The sequence below is a fragment of the Oncorhynchus kisutch genome, linkage group LG24 (genome assembly GCF_002021735.2).
Source record: "Oncorhynchus kisutch isolate 150728-3 linkage group LG24, Okis_V2, whole genome shotgun sequence".
Taxonomy (NCBI): domain Eukaryota; kingdom Metazoa; phylum Chordata; class Actinopteri; order Salmoniformes; family Salmonidae; genus Oncorhynchus; species Oncorhynchus kisutch.
In genome coordinates, this window is record NC_034197.2 from 24,789,311 (window position 1) to 24,804,437 (window position 15,127).

Below are 15,127 nucleotides of genomic sequence, written 5' to 3' on the forward strand. Positions count from 1 at the left end.
TTCACGTTCAATGATACCGAATTTCTAGCTGCAGACTAGTAATTAATATCAAAGACTTGTTCTTATTCTGTCGGTATCGATAGTCTAAGAGTTTAACCACGTGGTAGGGTTAAAAGATTCAGCAATGGTCGACAACCTTTGTCCTCTCCTAAGCCGTAGATGAGGTCCATGGTGATCTTATTGGCATTCCTGTGACACCAGGTGCGGTAGATGTCCTGGAGGGCAAGTAGTGTGCCCCCGGTGATGCATTGGGCGGACCACACCACCCTCTGGATAGCCATGTGGTTGTGGACGGTGCAGTTGCTGTACCAGGTGGTGATACAGCCTGACCGGATGCTCTCAATGGTGCATCTGTAAAAGTCTGTGAGGAACTTAGGGGCCAAGCCAAATTTCTTCAGCCTCCTGAGGTTGAACAGGCGCTGTTGGGCCTTCTTCACCACACTGTCTGTGTGGGTGGACCATTTCAGATTTCAGTGATGTGTACACTGAGGAATTTTAAGCTTTTCACCTTCTCCACTGTGGCCCCGTCGATGTGGGTGGGGGCGTGCTCGCTTTGTCTGGTCTTTTTTGGTAAACAGGCCTATAACTGTTGTGTCATCTGCAAACTTGATGGCACAACACCTGGGAGTGTCCTGTCAGACTGGGTCATGCACTTCCTGATGGGCCGTCCCCAGGTGGTAAAATTAGACAACAACACCTCCACCACGCTGATCCTCTAACATAAGGGCCCCACAAGGGTGCTTGCTCAGCCCCCTCCTCTACTCCCTGTTCACCCATAACTGCATGGCCATCCTGATGTCACTGAAGTTGCTAATGATTTGTACTGCCGTGTTCATTTATCGTGTTAATGAGGCCCAGACAAAGAAGCTGACCAGTGCTGAAAGATTAAAACAGACACGATCAAGTCACACACAAAAATAACAGTGCCTGCCAGAATGTCAAATGTTAAAATGTCCCACCATATAATGTCAACTTTGCAGATTTCAAATATGACAGTTGAAAATGTAGAGCTGTAACTTCACCTGAAAAACCTCTGAAAGGATACGCCATAGATGTTATGGAAAAAATTGTGGAAACACCGGAACAACCCGGAAGAAGAAGCTAGTGCAAAATGTGATAACACCGCGAGACAGAGGTCAGAAATTCTCTCTCACAACCATCTTGGATATAGAATCCTGACTCGGTGAGTCTCTCGCTAATCTAGTTTAATCTAACCGTTTATTGTATTTGAAAATATTTTAAACAGGGTTCCGACAGTACATGATAAATTTGTCATACACTTTATGTGGATATTAATCTATATCATTGTATGTACACATTCACTGTTATGTAGTCGATCTCTGGTACAAAATGGGGGAACACGACTGCTCACATTCCCTATCTGGAACAGGCTAACTAGTTGATAACACAGGACGAATTTTAAATGTTACCAATTGTGGTATGTTTGTGAAGTGTTTAGTAAACGTTGTCTGTGTATGAACACATAAAATTGTCTGTCGGCTTTTTGTGACCGTGCACAGCCAGCTAGCTAACGTTAGCTTCAAGTGAAGCTTGTTCACCAGAAAGTGAGTTTAACGTTAGCTTGCTAACTTTTTTGTTTTCTTTGTAGAGTGTAAAAGTTGATACGAGTGTTTTATTATTGCTGATATGTTATATTAAACAGCGTTTCCTTTCAGTGGCCATTTTGTATCCTGATTTACAGTTTAACATTAACTAGTTAACTAATAATTTTAAAGTGGCTTGTTTGTGTGCTAACTAGGCTGGTGGCTAACGCTAGCTATGTAGCAACACGTGAAACACGCACATCACTTGAGTTATAATTTAAAATGGCTAACGTTAGCTACTATCCATTAGCCAGTTACCCCTCAGTCAGTAAGTTGCATAGCGTTACATTTGACAGTATCAGTAGTAAAGTGATTCAAATGTTACAAGTACAGTAGCTTGTACTTAGTATAAATGAGATCTAGCTGGGAATGATTGATATTTGAACACAGACACGTTGAATCCAGTTCCTACTACAGTACACTGAAGCCATCAGCGCTCTGCATTCGCCTAGTCAGTGAGCCATGTACAAAATAATTTGTAAGTTGGCTGTGTTTTATTCAATCCTCGCTTGATTTAAATTGTAAGTTGTTCCTGGTGATCATTACTTGATTTCTCCTTTCAGACACAAGCATGCCTGGCGAAGCCACAGAGACGGTCCCAGTCACTGAGCAGGAGATGCAACAGCCGCAAGTTGAGACTGGTTCGTATTGCATTATTATATCACACATGCATGTTAAGATACTAAACTACAGGACTAATGGGGTCCTGGAACTCAAACACTGCAGTAGAAGTCATATTCCCCCATTGGGAGTGGAGTGGTGGCTTTTATTTCAGAGTTCTATATTGGTTTAACTCCTTTTGGGAAAGGTAACACTCGTCAGTTGACACTGAAATAATCAAGCAGGTGACACTGCTGTTGAATGACACTAACATCTGTTGGTGACGTTGACTTGGAACTCTGGGTCGCCTGTTGAGTCCTGCTTTACACACATTCTCAGCATAAATGGGGAGGTGTGGTGTCGGGTTTATTTTAAGGGGATGGGTGGGCTGAGCAGCTGATGGATCATAGAGACAGGGTATGGTTTATCTACTCGGTCTCTATCCACAACTTCCAGACTAGAAACCTTGTTTTTATACTGGGAAGTGAGTAGCCCTCTAGGATAATGTTTGACAAGGCCGGTCATTGCCTCACTTTGCATTAATGTGGGAATAACTCTGTTACCAATTTGGTTGTTGTGTCCTGAAATTCACTGCAGTCCAAATGGGTTATCCAGGACCCCTTATTTACTCAAACTCACAACTGCCTGTTGAATGTTACTGCACTGACAACTGGGTTGTGAAACACTTCCCAATGCATGGGTATTTATGTCGTCGCCTTGTGTATGGAACATTTTAAAGAAACAGGAATTAATTACGTGGTCAAACTAATAGCAACCTTTGGTATAAAGGAGTGGCACTGACTCATAACGTTACAGTTGTAGGAATTACTTCTGGTTCTGGGAAATTCCAGTCCACATAAAATATAATTTTTTATAGCAGCTTTATTTTTTATTTTTATTCACACTACATTCTCATTGACCATGTTAAGTGTCCATTGCTTACTGCTATTTTCTGTTTATTTTATCTGAAATTCCAGCTTTTACTTCGAATTGATGGTAATGATAGTGCTATAGTATAGCGGTCGGCCGATTATTATTATTTTTTTCAACGACAATACCGATTTATTGGGGGGCCCCAAAAAACGATACTGATTAATCGGGCCATTTATTTTTATATTTTTATTTATTTGTAATAATGACAATTACAACTAGACTGAATGAACACGTTTAAATAATGCAAAAACGCAGTTGGAGAAAAATGTAAAAGTGCAGTATGTGCCATTGTTTAAAAAAAAGGGGGGGGGGGGGAGCTCACGTTTAAGTTCCTTGCTCAACATGAGAACGTATGGAAGCTAGTGGTTCCTTTTAACATGAGTCTTCAATATTCCCAGTTAATAAGTTTTAGGTTAGTTATTGGAATTATAGGACTATTTCTCTCTCTACCATTTGTATTTCCATATACCTTTGACTATTGGGTGTTCTTATAGGCACTATAGTATTTCCAGCCTAATCTCGGGAGTTGATAGGCTTGAAGTGATAAACAGCGCTGTGCTTCAAGCATTGCGGAGAGCTGCTGGCAAACGCAGGAAAGTGCTGTTTGAATGAATGCTTACAAGCCTGCTGCTGCCTACCACCAATCAGTCAGACTGCACTTTCATATTTAATTATAATAAACACAGATGTGAGCTTTAGGTCAGTATGTTCGAATTTTGAAAACAGTGTTTATTCTTTCAGTGAATACGGAACTGTTCCGTATTTTATGGAACGAGTGGCAACCCTAAATATTGCTGTTACATTGCACAAATATTCTTCACAGTTCGCAACGAGCCAGTTTTCTTTTTTTAAACAAAAAAATATACTTGTGTATTGATTTTAAGGCATTGGTGGTTAGGTGCATTGGTGCAACGCTTTTATTAAATCATCACCCGTTTCGCGAAGTTGAGGTAGGCTGTGATTCATTGATAAATTAACTGGCACCGCATTGATTATATGCAAAGCAGGACAAGCTAGTTAACTACACATGGTTGATATTACTAGTTTAACTGGTGATTATGCTAAGATAAGTTTAATGCTAGCTAGCAACTTACCTTGGCTCCTTGCTGCACTCACGTAAATCGGCCTTAATTAATCGGCTAGCCTCTACTATGGTAATGCACTGATGCCCTAACAAGTGCAGGCCTGTTATGGCATTGATTTGACTAAATGTTGATGTCAAAGGTACGCTGCTTCTGTGAAGTAGCTTATGGCTTTTTATTTTCAAGTCATTTGAGAAACATTTGGTTTTGACTAGAAATGAGTTAGCATTGTGGTTTTTCTTAAAGCATTTTTGTGCTGTAACAAACTAAATTCTGATTAGTGTGGCGAAGATGTCAATATGCTAGTGATTATAATTGGTGAAACTTTTATGGATTTCCTCACTACCAAGCCCTGTACTAGAAGCGTTATAAGCAGATGAAAGTCTGTTTCCCCAAAGAGACTATGGGGTGGTGCTGATTAAGACCACAAATTGCTTTTGAAGTCCATTAGTCATGATGGCAGCCAAAGAAGATGCATGTGCTAAACAAGTGAAGACTACCGATATTGATTGGAAAAGACATGGGTGTTCAGTACCACAGGTGCTTGTTTAATCAAGTTGCTGAGAAACTACCGTGAAGGATTTATGGAGAGAGCCCACATACTAGTGATAACTGTTTTTAGCTGAAGACCACACGTGAAGGCTTTAGGAATGAATGTTAGACTGTTGGAAGAGCGGTATTTTTTTTGTTCCGCATGGAAGTCGGTGTTTCAGAAAAGTGTTAAATCCTTTTGGTGAATTGGTTTGTTGCATGAAATGGGTGAACAAATTTGCTTTTCAATTGGAGTTATTTGACGTTTTTTCAGGTAAGGTTATTAAATTGCCTCATTATATATAACAGAATAGGAACTTAGTAAATCGGGATTTACTAATTCAAAAGTTTTCTAGTATTCCAGTGTGCATGATTGTCTCTGTCGCAAGACACTTCACTCTGAAATGTTCTCATTACGGTTTGTAGGTGTATTGAATGCTACTCTGTCTTCAGAGGGTTTCCTCACACTTTCGGTCTCAAGGTGTTTCCAAGTACAATCTTGTGCATTTGGGCACTGCATGGTAACTGGGACATGGGCACAAGTTTGGTTTTGTTGGTATACACATTCACCCATTTTAGGTTCAGTTATAACAAATGGAAAGCTCATGTCTGCATCCTTGAACAACCCCACAAACACCTTGGTTCAACTGTAGATGTAGATCACAAACCCATTGCTAGAAAATGTACTCTTATTCAATTGTTTCCTCTTAATATTTTGTCACACAGGACCCTACCTTCCTCATGTTTTAGTCTCTCGTATAGGGGAGTACTATTAGTGTAGCTAGATTTTCTTAAACAAGGTGTTCAATCATTTTGATCATATGCTTTTAAAAAAACACGCTATCGCTGTGACTATCCCCTGCTGCTCCTTCCGCTCCTCCTCCTTTCCTTCCTATCAGCTCCAGGGGTGTTGAGTTCCTCTGCTCCCCTTGGGATGTCTGTGCCCGACGTGACCTATGCCCCTTTGGAGAGTCCTGTGCCTCCAGAAGGCTCCACTTTTCATCCAGAAATCAAATCCCATTCAGTGTCAGACATGGCTTCTGGAGAGGCGGCTAGTGGACAACTTAATGGTGTAAAAGAAACACCTGAAGCCACTGCGCAAACTGAAGTGGCTGGTGTCACAGAGGAAGCAGTGATCCAAGAATCTGTCTCATCAGTTGAGGCAGCTGCATCTGCCGCAGAAGAAACGCATGTTCAGGAACCAACGGCTCTTTCCGACGAACCTGATGCCTCAAATGAAGAACCAACTGTTAAAGACCTAGAAGCTGCTGCAGAAGAGCCGGTCACCCAAGCAACTGAAAATATAATCATTCAAGATTCAGCTGAAGTTACAGAGGCTACCATGGCAACTAGTCAAGAGACTGTGGCTGAGGAACCTATGGCTGAAGCTGAAGAACCCATTGAAGTGGTCAAAGAACCTGTGCCTGCTGCTGAAGAGCCCATCGCTGATGCTGTTGACGCGCCAATCGTAGACACTGTTGATGGGATGGCACCTGGAACTCCAGAAGTCACCCCTGAGCCTGCAGTTGAGACAATCGTTGAAGATGTGAAGACTGTGAGTTTGAAGCCAGCTCCTGAAGATGCAGTACCATGCACTGAAGTGGCCAGCTCAAACCTTGGGGCCAAAGAACCGAAATCTCTGCCTACTGATTTGACCATGAACACTGCCACACTAAACACAACTCTCGTTGAGAAAGAAGCATTTGCGGCCTTCTCTGAGGCCGACCAGCCAAAGGTGACTTCAAATCGTGCAGGCCCGACCGTCTCCACCCGGCACCTGTCAGGTGGGTCATTTTGTGTGTAAAGTAAAAGCTGCTTTTACTTTCTTACAGCAGCTCCCCCTTCCAGATCTTTTGTTTCTTATATACTTGCTAACTTTTGCACCCACTGGGCAAAAGTTATGTTTTCCCCAATTTATCTTTTTGTATTTCAATATGCTTGATGAAAAGGGCTAATGTTGAGAGAATTAAGAAAGTCAAGATTTTATTTGAAGGCTTGTTATCTCGAGGGCTCGCTATCTTTTGCGTCACTGTTTTAAACTCATTGTTTCACCTTGAAACAGGCCAGTCCATTTTAAGCACTTCATGTAAAGAGTTGACTTCCAGCAACTTTTTCTTCTTGTTGTCAGATGTTGACTGTTCTGTTTCTGTTGCTCTATTTTCTCTCTCAGCGCTTATTGGTGTTTGTCCAGGAAGAATGCATCAAGCAAACTGTGTTCATGTGCTTTAACTGCAGTGTGTTTTCAACGCTGATATTTGTTTCCAATGAAGGTGTTTGTATCCATTTGTGGGAGTTGTAGTTCCAGTTTAAGGCTCTTTCATTGTGGTACAACATTTTAATCCTCTATCTTTTAATCATCCTCATATCTGCTGTTGATTGTTTAAAAAAATAATAATGGTAGTATTAAGCATAGCGAATTGGTTAAATGTTTCAATGAAATGCTGATTTTATTTGTATCTATACTGTAGTGATTCCCAAACCTATGGGGTTCGCTATGACGAAGGGGGGCATGAGTGAAAATGTTTGGGAGCACTGGTATAGCTTAACTTTGAAACTCTGTAAACCACAATTCGTCATTCTACCTAGGGTTTAGGTCAAATGTTCTTAGTGTTATTTGTTCTGCATAGCATTGTTTATAACCTCTAAAGTGCCTTTGAATTTGACCGGTCACAAATTCATTTTGGTATAAATCGTGCCATACTTTGCGAATGCGTTTGCCACACTTTGTCTTTCCTCTGCACTGAGTGGGTCCTCAATTTGATTCTCTGGTTCTGAAATTAGAATTATGTTGTAGAAAATGTGACGTGTGTGTTTTGCCTGAATACTTGAAATTGAGTGTGCTGCCCTGCAACAAATCCTTCCATTTCGGAAAGAAGTTTGGTGTGGTGTTTATTTTCCTAACCCTGGATTTCTGAGATAACATTGCCTCCTGTGTTCCGATCTTTTAACCCGCATGGTTCAGGCTTTGACATCCTTGTCTTCCAAATGTAAAAACATTTTTTTTAAACACTTTTTTTTCATTCAGCTGCACCCTCTGCCCCTGCAAGTCTGGCTACTTCTCAGAAACCTCAGACTGCTTCTGGCCCTGCCAAGCCCAAAGGCAAAGAGGCCAAGGGTGGCTCTGCCCCAAAGGCTGTCCCTGGCAGAAGAAAACGCTCTTCTATGTCTGCCTCCTCTGCTTCTCCTACCTCCTCCACACCCCACTCCCCCCTAGCTAACTCACCTGGGGCTTCTGGAACTCCCAGCCAGGGCAGTCGTGCCGCACCCAAGGTTGTGAAGGTTGGCAAACAAAGAAAGGCTAAAAAAGAGTATTTTAAGCCTGCTGCTGACCTGCCAGCCCCAGCAGAGGCTCCTGCCCCCACAGAGGCCAAACCTCTTCCTATGGAGCCTAAAGCTGCTCCTGCACCAGTAGTGGCCACGCCAGTAACTGTTGCTCCAGAGCCTGCCTCTCCCAAACCTGTGGCGTCCCCTGTGTCCTTCAAAGTGACCTCAACGCCTGCTGCACCAGCCCCTGTGTCATTTGCTGCTGCTATTGCCTCTAGCCCCCCTAGAGCTGCCTCTGAAATGCCCATGGCCAAGCCAGAGCGTCTGCTCAAAGCTGAGGTGAAAGAGGTCAATGCAGCACCTGCCCTGGAGGATGACGATGACCTTCCCCCTCTAATTCCACCAGAGGAGCCAGTAAATATGCCTGTCTTCTCACCCCCTACAGTAGTAGGGACTCCTAAGCCTGCCCCAGTTGCTTCTCCAGCTCCCCCTAAGCCAGCTCCTGTTGAGCCCGTTTTAGCGGCGCCAGCTCCTTTTAAGGCTGTTGTGGCTACACCAGCTCCCCTAAAGCCGCCTCCAGTTGTAGCTGCACCAGCTCCCTCTAAGCCAGTTCCAGTTAAGCCCATTGTTGCTACACCAGCTACCCCTAAGCCTGCTCCAGTTGTAGCTGCACCAGCTCCCCCTAAGCCAGTTCCAGTTAAGCCAATTGTTGCTACACCAGCTACCCCTAAGCCTGCTCCAATTGTAGCTGCTCCGGCTCCTGTTAAGCCCGTTGTGGCTACAATAGTGCCCCCTAAGCCATTTCCAGTTAAGCCCATTGTTGCTACACCAGTTCCCCTTAAGCCTGCTCCAGTTGTAGCTGCACCAGCTCCCCCTAAGCCAGTTCCAGTTAAGCCCATTGTTGCTACACCAGCTCCCCCTAAGCCTGCTCCAATTGTAGCTGCGCCGGCTCCTGTTAAGCCCGTTGTGGCTACAATAGCGCCCCCTAAGCCAGTTCCAGTTAAGCCCGTTGTGGCTACACCAGCTCCCCTTAAGCCTGCTCCAGTTGTAGCTGCAGTAGCTTCCGTCAAGGCCTCTCCGGTTGTAGCTTCGCCAGTTCCCGTTGAGCCAGTTATAGTTGCACCAGCTTCCGTCAAGACTGTTCCCGTTGTAGCTGCTCCAACTCCTATTGAGGCCTATCCGGTTGTAGCTGCTACCGTTGAGCCCATTGTACCAGCACCCGCTAAGCCAGCTCTTGTTGAGCCCGTTGTAGCTGCACCAGCTTCCGTCAAGGCCGCTCCCGTTGTAGCTGGACCAGCTCCCCTTAAGCCTGCTTCCTATGCAGCCGTGGTAGCTGCACCAGCTCCCCTTAAGTCTGTTCCCATCGAGCCTGTTGTAGCTTCCCCAGCTCCCCCTAAGCCTGTTGAAGTAGCCGTTGTACCAGCACCTGTTTCAAACCCTGCCCCCACCCCTGCTAAACCCCCTACCAAACCGGAGCCTGTGATCAAGAATGACAAGGGTATTTCTCCTTATTTTGTTTGTCTGTGTCCCCTCTGTTTGCCCACCAGTGTTGATTTCTGTGGCCCGTTCAAGTCTCTTTTCCCTTTTTTAAGGTTTAAGCTAAAGAAAGTAGAGATTCTAGTAGTCTGTATTAGCTTTTCCTCAAATGTAACCTCTGAACTGGCCTGTTTCAAAGATAACTTGTAATTATTGGAGCTATTGATTGGAGAAATCGGGGCTCCCATTTGAGTGCCATTTTTATGATTTGGGGTACATTTTTACTGTACTTTCAAACAAGACATTCCAGTGTTTTTCCTCCCAACAAGATAAGTTTCAAATGATGTAAATGCCCTGCTTTTATATACCGTTTTTTTCTGGGGGGGGGGGGTCTCTCAATTATAGTGAAATGAGGAGCCCTATTACAGTGCCTTCAAAGTATTCATACCCCTGGACTTATTCCACATTTTGTTACAGCCTAACTTCAAAATGGATTTTAAAATACACTTTTGCACCCATCTTCACACTAATGTCAAAGTGAAAATGTTATTTTTGTGCAAATCTATTAAATTAAATGCAGATCTTATTTACATAAGTATTCACGAGTAAGCACCTTAGACCCACAGCTGTATCTGGGCAAGTCTCTAAGAGCTTTCCACACCTGTTTAACATATGCCCATTTATTATTTTCAAAAGTCTTCAAGCTCTGTGAAATTGATTCTTGAGCATTGCTAGAAAATCAAGTAGATTTAAGGAAAAACTACCTCTGCCACTTGAACATTTGGCCTTGAGTTTTAGGTTATTTTCCTGCTGAAAGTTAATCTCCAAATGTCTGGAATGCAGACTGAACCAGGTTTTCCTCTAGGATTTTGTCTGCTTAGCTAGTTCTTTTTTTAAATCCTGAAACTCCACAGTCCTTAACGATTACAAGCATACCCATAACATGATGCAGCCACCACTAGGCTTGAAAATATGGAGTGGTACTCATTAATGCGTTGTATTGTATTTACCCCAAGCATAACACTATCCCGGACAAAACATTCATTGTTTTTTGCGGTATTACTTTAGTGCCTTTGTTGCAAACAAAAAAAAAAATCTGTACAGGCTTCCTTTTCAGTCTGTCAATTAGGTTAGTATTGTGAAGTAACTACAATATTGATCCATCCTCAGTTTTCTCCTGTAAGCCATTAAACTCTAACTGTTTGAAAGTCAACATTGGCCTCATGGTGAAATCCCTGGGTAGTTTCCTTCCTCTCTGGCAACTGCGTTAGGAAGAATGCCTATCTTTGTGGTAACTGGGTGTATTGATAATTATTGACTTCACCTTGCTCAATGGGATATTTAGTGTCTGCTTTTAAATTATAATATTTTAGTTGCCCTTTTGCTAGGCATTGGAATACCTCCCTGGTTTTTGGGGTTGACAATATTTGAAATTCGCTACTCGACTGAGGGACCATACAATTGTATGTATGGGATACAGAGATGAGGTAGTCATTCGAAATTTGTGTTAAACACTATTGCACACAGTCCATGCAACTTATTATATGGCTTGTTAAGCACGTTTTTACTCCTTAACTTATTTATGCTTGCCATAACAAAAGGCTTGACTATTTAAGATGTTTCAGACTTCCGTTTTGAAATGGTGTTATTAAGCCTTCGATAAAATCAATTTAATCCCTTTTTAAATTCTGTCTAACAAAATGTTGTCAAGTCAAGGGGTGTGAATACTTTCTGAAGGAGCTCTATTTCTGTCAGCCTATAAAAGTACTTTTGAGGGGAATGGCAAGGGGGGTGGCAGTTCTATGTCATTGTGATACAGATTTGTCAAGTTGGGAGATTACTTTTCAAATCCATATGCAAAGGGTGTGCAAGATTTTACTACTCCAGATACTTTAACATTTCTAAGCAGGTCTGTTAATTTCTACACTGATGTTTTTGTTAACCTCATCCACATATACCCATTTTTATTCTGTTTCACTGCCACAAATGAATAGGTTAGATTCACCTACCACCAACCAATGTTGCGCTCATTCAACATCTCGATTTGTATTAGTCTCTGTTGTGCCTCGACTTTGCTCTGTTAAATACCTATGCAATTACAATTCTCTTACAAAGGCTACTGTAGAAGAACTGGTTTTCTGCAGCTCAGGCCAGTGCCAGTGACCACATGAATAATGCTTGTTTCTCTGGGGGTGGCTTACAGGGTCTGGCACTGAATCAGACAGTGATGAGTCTGTACCAGATCTGGAGGAACACGACTCTGCACAGACACAGCAAGCGCAGGTAAGACCACCTGAGAGCGACCAAGTGCCCAGATAAGACTATTCAGGCAGAGGTCTGGTAGGCCACAGAACAGATTAATTTAGCACGTTGCTTCTACGGTGTATGGGTGTGATAGTAAACCATTATTTCACTCCCGACATGATTAGAATAAATCCTGGACTCTTCAGTGATGATTGATTCAGTGACTTTCGTTCTTCTGATTCTACTGAAGCTATCCTTCCTGTTCTGAGAGGAGAAAAGGCCAAAGGGATATTTTAATATGCTTTATTTTTTACCGCGCACACCATATTCTTACATATGGGTTGAATTTTTGATCTCGTTCTCTAAAAATCTACATCTTGCCTGTCATTAAAGGAGGATTTATATATTTTCCTCCACAGCTTGCAGCTGCTGCAGAAATAGATGAAGAACCCGTTAGCAAAGCCAAACAGAGCCGTAGTGAAAAGAAGGCACGAAAGGTAACTAATTTGAAACTATCTAGACTTGTTTTCATAAGGCATTCCAGTCTTAAAAGTATACATTGAATTATTTAAATTACTATGCCATCTATAACTGTCCATTGTTGGAGCTAGTGTTCATTTCCACTCAAAATAGAGCATGACCCATGTTTCTTTGCTTCTCTCCAGGCAATGTCTAAGCTGGGTCTCAGGCAGGTGACTGGGGTTACCAGGGTTACCATTCGCAAGTCTAAAAATATCCTTTTCGTTATCACCAAACCAGACGTCTACAAGAGCCCTGCATCAGACACGTACATTGTCTTTGGTGAGGCTAAGGTAAGATGGATACCGTTTGAATTTTGTTTTCTGGTCCCTTTTAAATGTCATGTTAGTGTTATTCCATCTCATCTAAACTGCTCTTTCAGAACCAGAATTCCATATTCTTAATGGTATCAGTCAAATGTGCAGTGTAATGTCCATTCAACCAAGGTGTTGGGGTTCTTTCCAAAGGTTACAGCGCTGATGTCACGGTCTGTTTCTCTGCCTTTGTGTCTCAGATCGAGGATCTTTCACAACAAGCCCAGCTTGCCGCGGCAGAGAAGTTCAAGGTACAGGGAGAAGCCGTGTCGAACGTCCAGGAAAACACACAGACTCCCACTGTACAAGAGGAGAGCGAAGAGGAAGAGGTGAGGGCCTTGAGAGGGGTGAAACGGTTAACATAGAATCATCAGCAGGTCATTTCTCTTCAGTGATGATTGATACAGTGACTTTCGTTCTTCTGAGTCTACTGAAGCCAACCTTTCTGTCCTGAGAAGAGCAATTGAAACTATGATGGGGCTTAGTTTTATACATGATCAGAAACCGGGTACCATACTTTTTGTCCATTTAGATGGTATAACTCTGTTTGCCTCCATTAATTAGCTTCTAGATTGTAGTAGTCTCCCTTGTGTAATGGGGTTATTGTGGGTCCAATCCAAAAACCCCATTCCCCTTGACATCAGTGAATTGCAGTGTGAGTTAAACTGTCTGATACTAATGCTTTGTCTCGATGCATAGGTTGACGAGACAGGGGTTGAGGTGAAGGACATTGAACTCGTGATGTCACAAGCCAACGTGTCGCGAGCGAAGGCTGTACGCGCCCTTAAAAACAACAACAATGATATTGTCAATGCTATTATGGTAAGTATATTTTACCACACAATTCCCTTGACATTCCCTTGTCACCAGACAGTATTATCCAGCACAGGGTCCCTTCAATTCAAATATTTGTAGATTTGAGTTGTGACCTGTCAGTTATCGTAGGATCTACTAGCTGGAGATCCTTTCTCTTCAGTGATGATTGATACAGTGACTTTCGTTCTTCTGAGTCTACTGAAGCCAACCTTTCTGTCCTGAGAAGAGATTGGCACTTAACTATGACAGGGCTTAGTGTGTACATGTATCAACACATTGTATTCTTATATTCACAGGAATTGACGATGTAGGCTGCTGGTCGAAGGGGGTTCTGAAAGTTTGCTGGTTTAATCTACTATTGTTTGTACAATTTATACCCGAGATGGAAATAAAGTTGTGGCTTGGTAAATTGAACTAGGTTTCCCTCTGTATTAGTTTTTTAAAATTATGAATCGTACATCTCCAGGACTAGGATTGAAGAACACTTGACTCAAAGGGATTTGTCTGAACAGCGGTATGGAATACAGTTTAGTCCTCAGAGGTGTAAACTCTGCTCTGTTTTACTGAACTTTCAGAAGTCCTTCTGCTGAAATGGTATTGTAGGACTTTTCATTGCTGTGGTTAAATATTTTTTTGTAAACAATGTACCACAAATTTAAGACAAATATTGCATTTTAATGAGCTGGTTCTGGGAATCTTGAGCCGTTTTGTTACTATGACTAATCTAAAGACTTCCAGTGTAAACCGCACCTCTGAGTAACTGATGAAACAAGGAAACTGGAAGGCACTTGGTCTCTGAAAGATTACTGACAGTAAAGGTATTTAATATCCTAGAAATACCTGACTGATACCTGTGATAATACACCAGACATAACCCAGAGTGCTTCAAATGTATGTTAATCACTGATGGTCTGTTTCCCAATTCTCCTAATGATAAAGGCAAGAAATTGAATAATCTTAGATCGGTGGTCAGGCCAGGTCAACCACAGAATTGGGTCAAACATGCTCCTATCTAGGGTTTCTACTAAAGGGGAGTAGTCTCCTGAACTTTAATTCCTGTGTCCTAACCTATTTCATGAGCAACTGGTGAATGCTTGAGATTCATCCAGCTGCAAACCTGCAGCAGCCTGTGATTAGCCTGTCAATAGACAATACTATCGACATCTACTGGCTGTGGTTAATCCCTACCGGGGGAGAGCGACTGCGCCCTCTCATGGAAGCCACGGGTGTTCAAGGCCGACCGTGATACTGCAGGCATTGACAGGAAACAGGACCCACCCATTCTAGACGGGTGGGTTGTTTAGCAACAAATCAAATTTTGTGAAATGCTTTGTAAACAGGTGTACATTCGTGGCCAAAAGTTGAATGACTCATATTAATTTCCACAAAGTTTACTGCTTCAGTGTCTACAGATGTGTCAGATGTTACTATGGAATACTGAAGTATAATTACAAGCATTTCATAAGTGTCAAAAGGCTTTTATTGACAATTACAAGAAGTTGATGCAAAGAGTGAATATTTGCAGTGTTGATCCTTTTTCAAGACCTCTGCAATCCACTGATGGCAGTCAATTCTTGCATAATCAATGCTTGGATTTTGTCAGAATTTGTGGGGTTTGTCCACCTACCTCTTGAGGATTGACCACAAGTTCTCAATGGGACTAAGGTCTAGGGAGTTTCCTGGCCAAGGGTCCAAAATATTGATGTTTTGTTCCCTGTGCCACTTAGTTATCACTTTTGCCTTA

General features: G+C 42.4%; 1 protein-coding gene and 3 non-coding genes across 6 annotated transcripts; all 4 read left to right on the forward strand.

The window, feature by feature from the left end:
* The first annotated feature begins 1,058 nt into the window (after positions 1 to 1,058).
* LOC109869172 (nascent polypeptide-associated complex subunit alpha) lies at positions 1,059 to 13,797 on the forward strand. 3 transcript variants are annotated; one of them, XM_031804438.1, is made up of 9 exons: positions 1,059 to 1,183; positions 2,168 to 2,245; positions 5,650 to 6,534; positions 11,694 to 11,773; positions 12,154 to 12,231; positions 12,400 to 12,546; positions 12,768 to 12,896; positions 13,267 to 13,389; positions 13,680 to 13,797. In XM_031804438.1, the coding sequence occupies exons 2-9, from the start codon at positions 2,176 to 2,178 to the stop codon at positions 13,692 to 13,694; spliced, it is 1,527 nt and encodes a 508-aa protein (XP_031660298.1). In that variant the 5' UTR covers positions 1,059 to 1,183; positions 2,168 to 2,175; the 3' UTR covers positions 13,695 to 13,797. The 3 variants fall into 3 exon arrangements, with proteins under 3 accessions (XP_031660298.1, XP_020314708.1, XP_020314710.1); XM_020459119.2 differs by lacking the exon at positions 5,650 to 6,534 and adding an exon at positions 7,776 to 9,512; XM_020459121.2 differs by lacking the exon at positions 5,650 to 6,534 and having other exon boundaries at positions 1,060 to 1,183.
* On the forward strand, positions 11,934 to 12,007 carry LOC116357046 (small nucleolar RNA SNORD59). The gene has a single exon (XR_004205356.1). It is a non-coding gene; the product is annotated as a small nucleolar RNA SNORD59 (small nucleolar RNA).
* On the forward strand, positions 12,953 to 13,026 carry LOC116357044 (small nucleolar RNA SNORD59). Its single transcript, XR_004205354.1, has one exon. It is a non-coding gene; the product is annotated as a small nucleolar RNA SNORD59 (small nucleolar RNA).
* LOC116357045 (small nucleolar RNA SNORD59) lies at positions 13,537 to 13,610 on the forward strand. The gene has a single exon (XR_004205355.1). It is a non-coding gene; the product is annotated as a small nucleolar RNA SNORD59 (small nucleolar RNA).
* Positions 13,798 to 15,127: the final 1,330 nt, after the last annotated feature.